The 11899-nt window shown below is 43.4% G+C and overlaps 2 protein-coding genes across 3 annotated transcripts in view; one reads left to right on the top strand and one right to left on the bottom strand.

Annotated features, from left to right (window-relative positions):
* The window catches only part of fbn3 (fibrillin 3), a 65530-nt gene extending 59181 nt beyond the window's left edge, over positions 1-6349 (top strand). Inside the window, exons 55-64 of the mRNA XM_086161677.1 lie at positions 61-186; positions 357-563; positions 647-772; positions 925-1047; positions 1233-1349; positions 1441-1569; positions 1725-1844; positions 2744-2975; positions 3092-3248; positions 3340-6349. Of these exons, the coding sequence (XP_086017803.1) occupies positions 61-186; positions 357-563; positions 647-772; positions 925-1047; positions 1233-1349; positions 1441-1569; positions 1725-1844; positions 2744-2975; positions 3092-3248; positions 3340-3717 (1715 nt within the window). The 3' untranslated portion in view covers positions 3718-6349. The remainder of the gene's footprint in view (positions 1-60; positions 187-356; positions 564-646; positions 773-924; positions 1048-1232; positions 1350-1440; positions 1570-1724; positions 1845-2743; positions 2976-3091; positions 3249-3339) is intronic.
* Positions 6350-7275: 926 nt separating this feature from the next.
* The window catches only part of LOC147225959 (cortexin-1-like), a 36135-nt gene continuing 31511 nt past the window's right edge, over positions 7276-11899 (bottom strand). Inside the window, exon 6 of one of the 2 annotated variants that reach the window (XM_086161676.1) lies at positions 7276-8841. In XM_086161676.1, coding sequence (XP_086017802.1) covers positions 7506-7886 — 381 coding nt within the window. In that variant the 5' untranslated portion in view covers positions 7887-8841 and the 3' untranslated portion in view covers positions 7276-7505. The remainder of the gene's footprint in view (positions 8842-11899) is intronic. The other variant, XR_015107272.1, reaches the window with a different exon arrangement.

Genomic DNA, 11899 nt, shown 5'->3' on the forward strand with positions numbered 1-11899 from the left:
ACGATGAATTATACTGCTCGGTGTTTTTGCGACCTCTTACTCTGCTCTCCACACTGGCAGACCTGAACGAGTGCCGTGCAAAGCCTGGTATTTGCAAGAATGGGCGCTGTGTCAACACAGTGGGAAGCTACCGCTGCGACTGCAATGATGGCTTTGAGCCGAGCTCCACTGGAACCGAGTGTATTGGTACGGAAAAAAATGTATGCTACACACTGATTTGTAACACCCCGGGTTCAATTCCACAAAAGCAGGAATCAAGATTCATTGAATTTATTTGAAAACCCAAAGCAAACCAATAAAATTCTCCCTCAAACCAGTCTCGGCTCAGGCCTCACCTGTTGAATGTCTCCCTCTAGATAACAGAAAGGGCTTCTGCTATATGGAAGTTCTGCAGACAATGTGCCAGCAGTCATCCACCAACAGGAACAGCGTGACCAAGTCTGAGTGCTGCTGCAATGCGGGCAGAGGCTGGGGATCCCAATGTGAGCTCTGCCCATTGCCCGGGACGGTACAATACAAGAAGATGTGCCCACTTGGCCCCGGTTACACGACTGACGGTAGAGGTGGGTACCTCGATAAAGTCCAAAAAGTCTGGTCTCAAACAGAACCGTTGGTTCGTGTCTCATCCGTGTCCCTGCACCGGCAGACATCAACGAGTGCACAGTGATGCCAGATCTGTGTCAGAACGGTCAGTGCATCAATACCATTGGATCCTTCCGTTGCCACTGCAATGTTGGCTACAAAACTGACTTCACTGCAACTTCATGCATTGGTATGGAAGCTATTTATGTGTATCATCATTTAGTTTGTTTATAATTTTTTTTTGTTCATGTAGACACTTAATGACTCCCACAGAAATTGACCAACTTAAAACATTTGTTGTAGCCTCTGCGCTCACATTTGCTCCTTGTATAAATCTTACAGATATGGATGAATGTGCTCTATCTCCCAAGCCCTGTAACTTCCTGTGTAAAAACACAGAGGGCAGCTACCTCTGCTCTTGTCCCAGAGGGTACAGCCTGCAGCCAGATGGAAAGACCTGCAAAGGTAGTTGGTCCGAATTATTTTCAGATGGTCGTCCTTGTCACCATGTGGCTCGAACAAGCGAGAAGTCGGGGCTCCATTCCCCAATTCACTTGTATGCTATGCGATGAGGATTAACAAAGCATACGTAATGGAGTTTTCACTCCCGATGATGAGTCATTTTTCACTTTTTCCCCCCTTTTTCTAAGATTTGGACGAGTGTTCCACCAAACAACACAACTGCCAGTTCCTTTGTGTCAACACCATTGGCGGCTTTACTTGCAAGTGTCCTCCCGGTTTCACTCAGCATCAAACCGCCTGCATCGGTGTGTAAAAGATGTCCGGGGTTTTGTAATCCATAAAAGAAATGCAGTGTTGACAAAGGACATTCAATTATTTGCGATCTTTTCCTCACAGACAACAACGAGTGCATGTCTCAAAACAGCATGTGCGGTTCCCAGGCTTCTTGCGTCAACACACCCGGAAGTTTTAACTGTGAGTGCTCGAAAGGCTTTTCCTTGGACACTACAGGCCTGGAATGTGAGGGTAAGCATACAGTACCCATAAACCTTTTTTTTTTTTTTAATATTATGTACAATCGATAATGTCTATGCGTCCCAGACAATTGCTGCAAAAGTATTATTAGACTGTGACAATGTGGTGTAAAATTCACTGTTTTTTGGTGTTTCTATATCTGGCAGATGTGGATGAGTGTAGCAGCAACCACCGCTGTCAGCATGGCTGTCAGAACATGCTGGGAGGTTACCGCTGCGGCTGTCCTCAGGGCTACGTGCAGCACTACCAGTGGAACCAGTGTGTTGGTGAGTAACACTGACGTGATGGGAATGAACTTTAAGAACTGGAGATTGTTGCACGGAATGACCTGAAACATTGTTTTGAGTCATCCATCCTGTTCCGTATATTTCAAAAGATTACTGTTATTATTATTCTAATAATAATATTTATTTGTATCAATGTATGTATCATGTAAAAATGAGATATCATCTTCTATACTAATAATATATTCAGTCCATTTTAGCGGTCATGATTTTACACTGGCCTGTTGAACTGCCCTAATTTCATCTGCAGCAGGTTTTGGTGTTGTAATCTTTAAATGCACCTAGAAAAGACTTTTGATTTGACGTCTATTCATCAGTCAAGTGATTGTGGGAAAAATGTTATGGAATTGTTGAATTGTTGAATGCTTATATATCACAGAACAGTGGATTTGAAGTGAATCAAAAGCCCTTTTCTATTTCCCCTCCATGGCGTTCACGGATGGATGGAGTTTAAATATACTGCTCAAAAAAATAAAGGGAACACTTGAACAACACAATGTAACTCCAAGTCAATCACACTTGTGTGAAATCATAGTGTCCACTCAGGAAGCAACACAGATTCATTTTGACTTGTTTTAAGGACATTACATCAAAGTTGGATCAGCCTGGAGTTAGTTTTTACACTTTAATTTTGAGTGTGATTCCTAATCCAGACCTCCATGGGTTGATACAATTGATTTCCATTGATCATTTTTGTGTGATTTTGTTGTCAGCACATTCAACTGTGTAAAGAGCAAAGTATTTCATAAGAATATTTCATTCATTTAGATCTAGGATGTGTTTTTTAAGTGCTCCCTTTATTTTTTTGAGCAGTGTATGATCCATTTATAATAGACAGTCATAGTAATCTTACATCTTTTGTTCTTTTCTTTTCCCTCCAGATGAAAACGAGTGTCAGTCGGGATCCTTGTGCGGCTCTGCTTCCTGCTACAACACACTGGGCAGCTACAAGTGTGTTTGTCCGTCTGGTTTTGACTTTGAGCAGACCGTCGGTGGATGCCAAGATGTGAACGAGTGTTCCATGGGCAGCAACCCCTGTATCTACGGCTGCTCCAACACGGACGGAGGTTACCTCTGCGGCTGTCCTGGAGGTTTCTACAGAGCCGGACAGGGGTGAGGGGGCACAAATTAGTGATTATTTTTAGCAAAGGACTTTCATTTTTAATTTAGTATTCCAAAAAGTCCATCCTATAACAGTCTGACCTCTCTCACCCTTTGTCTCTGCTCAGTCATTGTATATCAGGCTCAGGTTTCCCAGGCCAGTTTGCTTCTGAGGGCGATGAGGGGGATAGTCTTTCCCCCGAGGCCTGCTACGAATGTAAGATCAACGGAGGAGGAAAGAGCGGACGGCATAAACGCAACGCTGATGAAAACAACCTCGACCAGGTAAGTGCATCACAGGAAGGAGGGGTGTTTTTTTTTATACATCCTGCCGGGTTTTTCTTAACAATTACCTCTTTCCTCTACCGCATTACAGGAAGATGCCGTGAGCCTGGCCAGCGTAGACACCCAGTCCTCCATCCCCATGAACATTTCTCTGGCCTCGTTTCTCAACAAGGAGCCTCTATTGGAGCTCCTGCCGGCCCTGCAGCCCTTGGAGCACCACGTACGTTACGTCATCACCCACGGCAACGCCGACGAACACTTCCGCCTGCTGGAACGACGCGATGGCAAGAGCGTACTCCGTCTGGGCAAGAGGCCGCCGCCGCCTGGATCGTACAAGTTAGATATTGCCAGCCTGCCGCTTTTTGGGCCTCGAAAACGGCACCAGCTAGAGGAGCAGCACGACAGTGACTACCTACGAGGGGAAATAGGAGATGCCCTGCGCATCAAGCTCCACATCCACCTGCACTGAGCTCAGAGTGTGCTCACAACCCTGCCGTGGACTGATTCCTAAAGCCCGAACCCTTGAGTCTTAACCTTCCCCTTGTATCCATTCATTCCCACCCACCCTCCACCCCCCCCATAGGACCGTCCCCACCATCAAGTGGGCAAGCAAGGGCTATGAAAGACTGAGTCAATCAGCCCAACTCTACCACCACTCTGTTACTGTTTATGTTATGTCATGTTTATGTTGTGTGTGTGTTTTTTTTTTTAATTTTTTTGGAAAAAAAAAAAATCACCCTGATTACACTTCCTCTCACGCCAGTCGTGTTTGCCAGACCTAGAACGCATCCACCCGCTATCAGATCCAGTGGAGAGAATGACAGAGAGGTGACTAGTACTTGGACTAGTAATCGCCTACTAAAATACGTCCAAAAAAAAAAAAAAGACCAAATGGCATATAATTCCATGAAGCACTTTTGAGGACAAGAAAAAGTATGCACAAAGCAGTGGTTTCATTTGGGGGAAAGAGAAAGTGCAGAGAGTCGCCCAAACGTGTTCTTCGGTTGGAAAATTTGGAGAACAACATCGGCGGGTGTTCATTGTATGCTAATGTCAAAGCTATAGACAAAAGGGATCAGGTGCCATCACGGTGGTCTCAAGGGCTCCCACCTTTCTGTGATCCTCGTGGAAATACAACTTTTGGGAACTAAGTTTGCCATGCCCCTCTCAGTATTGTAGTGTGCCATTAAGTGTATTTGTAGTGTTTGAGGAATGTTAACACGAAGGACTGCAACATTTACACAGCGTTTCAGGTTTAGTCCATTGTGGCCCGTTTTATAGCTGGATGCCAACCAACTTTCAAATGAGGAACAGCAAGTTATTTCTGCTCTGATGTGACTGACTTTTCTTTCTCCTGCCCGCGGGCAGCGGTAGACAGGGATTAGCGTGTTTACGTGTGTGTGCTGTCATGTTTGGTTACCTCAGTACCTCTCACCAAGTATGGACACCAGCTGTGATGCTGACTAACCAACAAAAGAGGGTGCTATAGTCCCTCCATATCCATCGCGAGCAGGGAACACAACTGTTGTAACTCACAAACTTAAGTTAGAAGTCATATGTATTTATCCTTTAGGGATTTAGACTTGAGGTGCTCCGACTCCGAAGCTGAAGGCCAGGTTTTACTTGCGTTGGCTCTCGTTGGCTTTAAGCTCCCAACACGCTCTAGTTCGATGAGGAATACAACCACGCACTATGTGGCTGAAGTTGACGATAACTACAACCTGCCCTAATCTGACGTCTTTGACTTTACTGTGAGCTTGAGGTCTGAGCCTCATTTCCAACATAGAGACGCGCACGGCCGAACGCAGTAGCAAAGGTACACAACCAATCGGCATCTCTCGACACTGTAAGTAAACACAGGGCTGTACAGTGTAATAAAGGCATGCACGACACGCATGTAAACACGAGACCTCGCAAAACGCAAATACCAGTCAGGTCATGTTTCATTTCTTCATGATTTTTTTTTTCTCTCAAAGAGAAAAAAAAAGGTGCTAGATAATCCCGTCTCTCATGCTGTACAAAGAAAGTGCAGTCTCGAATCTGGATTGCAAAAGTGACAATATTTTGCTAGGTTTTATTATTGTTGTGTTTGTCCGTCTTTTGTATTGTCTCAGTGCTGAGGAAAAAAAAAACAACAATATTATCAAACTTGCTTCTTGAAAATTTAATTGTATATTTTTAAGTGAAATGTAGATTTTTTTTTTAAATGTCAAGGCTGCCAGAACAAATACTCACAGTGAACCTAAGATTGAAGGCCTTTAGTGCTGTTGAATTTTTTTTGTTTGTTTTTTTTTTTTTTTTTTTTTTTTTTGCTTTGTTAAGAAAAAGTAAGAAATCTGAAAAGGCGTCCTTGACTGTTGCATTTTAAACACTGTTTTCCAGTCACATCACCCGATTAGTAAACAGATCATATTCGACGGTATAATTATTAATTAATATTGCCATTTTAACATGAGGAAGCTTACACTGTGTGTACAGTACGGTAAGCATCACGGCAAAACTTGAACGTCCGGTCACAACATAGCTTGCTGAACAATAATAACTCAACTTTTGAGGTTTCTGCACTGCCCCACAGCCAAGGCAATGTTTATAATACATAACCATTCTTTTCTAACCTGGAAAGCTTTGTATACTTTGTATCTTTACTGTCAATTTGATTTTATTTGCCATTATGTTTTTTGTTTTTTTTTTGGGAACAAAAAGGCAGTGTGCTTACTGTATTTCACCTTCAAAAATTTGAACACTGTCATCATCATCGCCATTGCCATCTGCTTGCATCGAAATGTCGTCGTATACCTTATTGCTTCAGTTGTTCAGATGTCATTGGAACGCCTGATATATGTTAGTGCCTGCCGAACAGAGCGCTGAAATGACAATCATCTGATCACAAACATTGACGAGCTAAAGATCAAGAAAAAAAACGAATCGACCCTCATAGGACACGCTTTATTATTTTGATCCTTGTTTATTTGCAAAGACGAAAAAACCAAAGATTAATGACACCAAACGGCAGTTTATAAAATCTGAATGATAGACATAACATTGTAAACTTTTTGTCCGGTGACATAAAAGCAATAAAGTATTGTGGGTTATATTTTTAAGCATCGTGTTCCGAGTTTTCCTTTTTCCTCTGGCGTGTCGACAAATAGCAAAGAGTGACACAGGACGATGAGCAAGCGGCGACTTTTTTTTATTCGATTTCCGGCACGAACACCGTGGACCCTCCGCGAAGTCCAGCTGTCAAATCATGACTGAATCGTGACTGAGGATGCGATCGCTTGTTTTCCGCTCTTTTTAACCCAGAGTATAAAAAAATAAAGCGGAAATTCAGATAAAGTATTAAATTACAAAAACAGGAAAAAGCAAAGCTGTGTGCTTTGCCTCCCTCCGAGAATCCGGCTGCATGCCTACCTGCACGGCCTAAAGGTGGATACAGAAGAAGAAATGTCACAAAGATAGCAAAAAAGAGACTCCCAAACTTGAGTCAAGGATAGAAAAATAAGCCTTCTTTTGCCGAAAGGTTGCTGTTTGCTTCACCACCACGCTCGGGCAGGCAACGGAAACAAAGTGGTAACAGAAGTTGCAACAAGATTATTATGTTGTGTCGATATGGCTTCTCATTTATGGACACAGTGACGCACAGAACATGGACATTTGGTGGGGACACGCTCTGCCGGGGCCCGGGAAAGCATCCGGAGTGTTGCTCAAGGATCGAGGTCTAAATTTACAATCGGCACAAAAATACGAGGAGAAGCGATCCTTGATCGGCACTTGAAACCTGGACGCTTTAAAACGGGCCTCGATTCATTAAAGGGGAATCTGCTTATTGTGTAAACTCAACCATTTCTGCCTGCGTTTGACATTCTGGCGCCAAATGCGGTTTCGGATTCTAAACTTTATCGTGAGCGGAAGTGGTCTTCCCAAAAGCCAGCTAGGGATGAGCTGTGACGCGGTGGCACTAGTAGACTGCTAGTCGGTGGGATTAAGGCAGCTGTGCAGCTAGATTACGTCCGCTCCTCACGGTCCAACTTCTCGATCGGCGCCCCTTCGACCGAATCGGACTTGTCACGATTACGCGGCGTTTTACAGCTTCATATTTACACCGGTGCACAGGCCGACACACACACGTAACACAACCGGGCTGGCGGTATCATCGGCGAACGCCCCGGTCTTCGAGCGCTCCTCCCGTCAACGTTCCGCATCTAAATTCGTCAAAAGATCCCGTCCGTGCGCGATGGAATGTCACAGAACATCATCCTACACCAGTGCGTAATCAAACTGACCCCTCTCCAACCCCTCCTTGTGGTCAGTCCAGGATGATGCGGGCATGCGGCTGTAGGGGTCCAGCAGGATCCTGAAGCACCTGACCAGCAGGAAGACCAGGAAGAGCATGAGGAGGCCTACGAAGGCCAAGGCGGTGCGCTGCTCGGTATCCACCCCGACCAAGGACAGAGGGGGGCTGCTGCTGCCGCCGCCAGAGCTGCCAGGAAGGGAGGCGCTGGCCGGGGACAGCAGCAACTCATAGTCAAGCGTGGGCCCATCGTTCATTCTCCACGGTGCCCGCAGGCAGGGCTTACACACCGACTGGATGGTTGGTATGTTGGCTGTAGATGCGGAAAAGGTAGGGAAGGTGTTCATGAGAGTCGCGCCGGAGAATGCGGATAAAGAGGATTACGCTTTGTTTTCTGGACGATATGCTTTTAAAAAAACGGCAGGTAAAAACGAGCCAGCGGTTGGGAAACAAGGAGCGAGATAATAATTGTTCGAGACGAGCGCGTTCACTTCTCACGGACCCAGATGTCCCCGCTTTTACCCCCGGGCCAGATTTTTTTAGGCAAACTTAGGACTGTCAAAGTGACATGACGAAGACGACCATGGCCCTAATCTAATTGAACAACTTGACAAACACACACACTTTTCAATTAAAATGTGCTATTTTTAGTGTGACACATTTGGGGGAACTTACTAATCACTCTAAGGAGGTTGTTCAGCCTCGTCTTCGAGTAATCCCCCTTAGGCATGGGTATTTTTAGACTATCGGGGTCGCTACTGATCAGAACAGACAGGAAATAAGAACTGAGACCGCATCATGCCAGGGCCGACATACGTTTGTTCACAGTTAAGCTCGGTTTCTGAATGTGAGCGGCACACACTTCGAGCGGTGACTCTCTAAATGAATCCGGTCGCACACTCGACGTGATGCAAACGCGAGGCTATTTCATGGATTTGTATTTGCATGCGGGCATTTCTTTCGGGAGGTCAGCGGGTCAGCGGGTCTGAACAGGAACCGACGCGCGTCACCTTCCAAAATGCAAAGTTCTCCTTTCACTCCTGTCAAGCTGTCAGAGGAGCACCTTTCCCTCCGGGAATCATCTCCCCGAAACACCTCTGTCGACAAGTCGTGGAGCAGCGCTCGATGGAAAAAACAGTTCAGGAAAAAAAAAAGGGGGGGACTTCTTCCGGTTCAGTCTTCTATTAATTGAAATCAGAAAAGTTTCAATGAGGCTTTTATCAAACTCCCCTCGAGACGATAAGACGTTTCTGGTAAAACTGAGCCTCCGCTGAGTCGCCTGGGCTCCGGTTCGCACGCCACCTGGAAGAAAGAGAAGCGTCTTGACTTAAAAAGGACATTCATCGTGCACGACATATCATCACCATTCACAAGGGATTAAAACAGTGCAAGCGGTTGTGCCGAAATCACTTTCATAAGAGTTTTAATAAGAAGATTAAGTATATTTTTTCTAATTTCATCATATGATTGGATTATTGTAATTCAGAGCCTGATCAGTAATAGTGACAGTGACATTACAGAAATAAACACAGCACGGGCATCTCCTTTAATGATACTCAATTAAAAGCTCATTGCGGTCACATTAGCGGTAATGAATGTTGATTATAAACATCGATAGAGGATTACATCGTCCCTCTTCGTCAGTTCGGCGTTACGGTGAGCCATCGGTCGGCTCGCCGGCCCCCATTATTCATCCGCTGATTTGATGGAAGGAAAAACAGAGTGGGGCCTCATTAATAATCTAAAATCACATCTCCTGTGGCGGACAAGGTTTCAAATCATGGAGGAAATTTGATATGCAGCACCATTTGAATCGGAAGAGGATCGTGTGTGTGTGTGTGTGCGTGCTTGTGTGTGTAGTTGGACGTATATGGAGACATTTCAAGAATAAATTCTGTGCATTCTTACCAAATGCGTCATGACCTCACCAGAACATTGTTTAGTAATCAGTATATACAGACTACAGATAGTCATGTGGAAGCAGTTAAATCATAATGCTGTTTTAGATTAAACAGAGCAAGTAAGCATTTAAAAGCCTTTAAATGTCGCGAAAGAGCATAAATGTAAATCACTACTTCCCAAAGCCGAAAGTAATGTCTCAAGTGACCAATCCAGCATATAAAACAAGATGGGGTCAATTTGATAAAGGAAAGCACCGATAGTGCGCTCATAAATAGGAATTTAACACATTGAGAATATTTGCCGTTATTTACAATAATACAGGTATTAAGATAACATTAGGGAGCAGCAGTTTGGGAAAAAAAAATTCAGAAGATGAGCGGGAAAATAGCGACGAGGATGGAAAAGGGTGGATGGGAAAAGCAGAGCTCCTGGTGAGGAGCTGCAGGCTGCAGGACAGAGGAGAGAAATGGTTTCCTGGCACAAACCGGACCGGCTCTCTCCTGCATGACCATGGCAAAATGCCTTTTCCGTTTCCCCCTCTCTCCCTCTGCTTCTCTGTCGCTTCCAGTTCAAAGGTTTTCTATCTTCTACTCCATCAGCCGGAGTCTCCCGGGTGCCTGGTGCACCACGTCAGACTGGCAGCCGGATGACCTGGGAGGTGGCACTCACGTCGGATGTGTGTGTGTGTGTGTGTGTACATGAATGACAGTGTGTATGTACATGCGCACGCGTGTGCTTTCACTTTGTCTCCGACCGAAGTGAGTTTCAAAATCCAAAAATAGGTCATAAAACCTCTCAAGCTCCTTTCAAGGACAACTTTTTATCTGACACTGTGACACATCCAGATCGGAGCTGTTATGCTGACAGTGTTTTATAGATATACTGTGTAAATATTACATACAATGTATTATAAGTAGTATTTCTGGTGGTTGTTAAATCGACAAAAACAACCAAATTAAGGAATGGAAGAGTGAGCTCAGGACAGGAAGTGAATGGTAGTTAATTTTTGATGCCTATGCCAATTTTAGAAACACGTTTTTACGATGAAACCTTTTATCCATGATAGAACTACTGCTTCATCTCAAAGTCTGAATGTCCATGAAATCAATCTGTAAATATATAAATAAATTCAAATACTGATATAATGTCATGGATTTTTTCGAAATAGGAAATAGTGCAATTATATAGACAACAGATAATTTCCTATCATTTTTAGAAATAAACAATTTTGTTGTAACAGCAATGTTTCAATGACAATAAAAAGCATTCTGATTCTGAAAACTTTCGCAGTCTACATCAAGGTATGGATTGCTGTTGCCCTAATTTTCTTTTTTTTTTTGTCTATTTCAAATTTGCTTTTCACTTGTTGATCCAGTGGGGAGTTAAAATGAGAAGGAACTAATTGCAGTAGTAGCAGCAGAAGTATCATTATATATGACCTGCCTTTCATTTTTAGTATATATAGGGAATATATATTAATATTAATATTATTTTTAACCTGTTCCATGATATTCTCCTGTCTTATCAGCCAGCCCAGCTTCAATCTTTGCTTTTTATGAGGATTCCAGAAATGTCTCTGATTTGTATTCAGTGACACGTTAAGCGAAGTGACAAGAATAGTTTGAAAAGAACAAAAACATTTTAACATCGTTTCACCATGGGAGGAAAAAAAAAATTACTACCTGAGATATGTTATTAATTACCGCAAAATTTAAATGTCATACTTCTATCTTTCACCCAGGGAGTGGTATGAAATAATCGGGGCTGTCAATAATTCTCAGGGTGAACATAATGGATGCACTCGAATTGCACAAAACTGTGATCAGGAAAAGGCAGCACTTGATTGAACTTTTTTTTTTTTTTTTTTTTTTAATAAATGTGCCAATATTTCTTATATTTCCAGTCAGAAATAAATATTCCAGACAAATATATATATTTCCATTTTTCCTATGAGTTTATCACTAACTTTGCAGATCATCTGAACTGCACTTCATCAAGTGAACTGTCGCTATGAAGTACAAAAAAAACCTGACAAAGAACTGGAGGTTAAATTTTAAATGCCTCCATCCTTCTAACCAGCGCTTTAACACACCGTGTTCAAGAAGGTCACTGCAAAGAAAAAAAAAAAAGATGGAATTCAAAAAGCACACTAATGTAGATAGCAACTCCAATTCCTGCTGAAAATGTCAACTGTCACACACTCACAGGCACATACACACACTCACATACATACACACACGGATGGGGGAGGGGGGGTTATACACAACATACAAGCGCAAATAGGAGCAAAAACCCACAGTGCTGACAAAGCCTACTGGATTATTTCTTGAAGACAGGAGGAAAAAAGAAAAAAAAAAAAACTGTCACCTAATCCTTTTCACTGTGATGTTATTTAGTGGCCAACGTTCTTGCACTGGCTCTGAGACAGTTCAATAAAGCATCAGGAATGACTTTCAGG

The sequence above is a fragment of the Fistularia commersonii genome, chromosome 16 (genome assembly GCF_037954325.1).
Source record: "Fistularia commersonii isolate RoL2024-O1a breed Wild chromosome 16, RoL_Fcom_v1.0, whole genome shotgun sequence".
NCBI classification, from domain to species: Eukaryota; Metazoa; Chordata; class Actinopteri; order Syngnathiformes; family Fistulariidae; genus Fistularia; species Fistularia commersonii.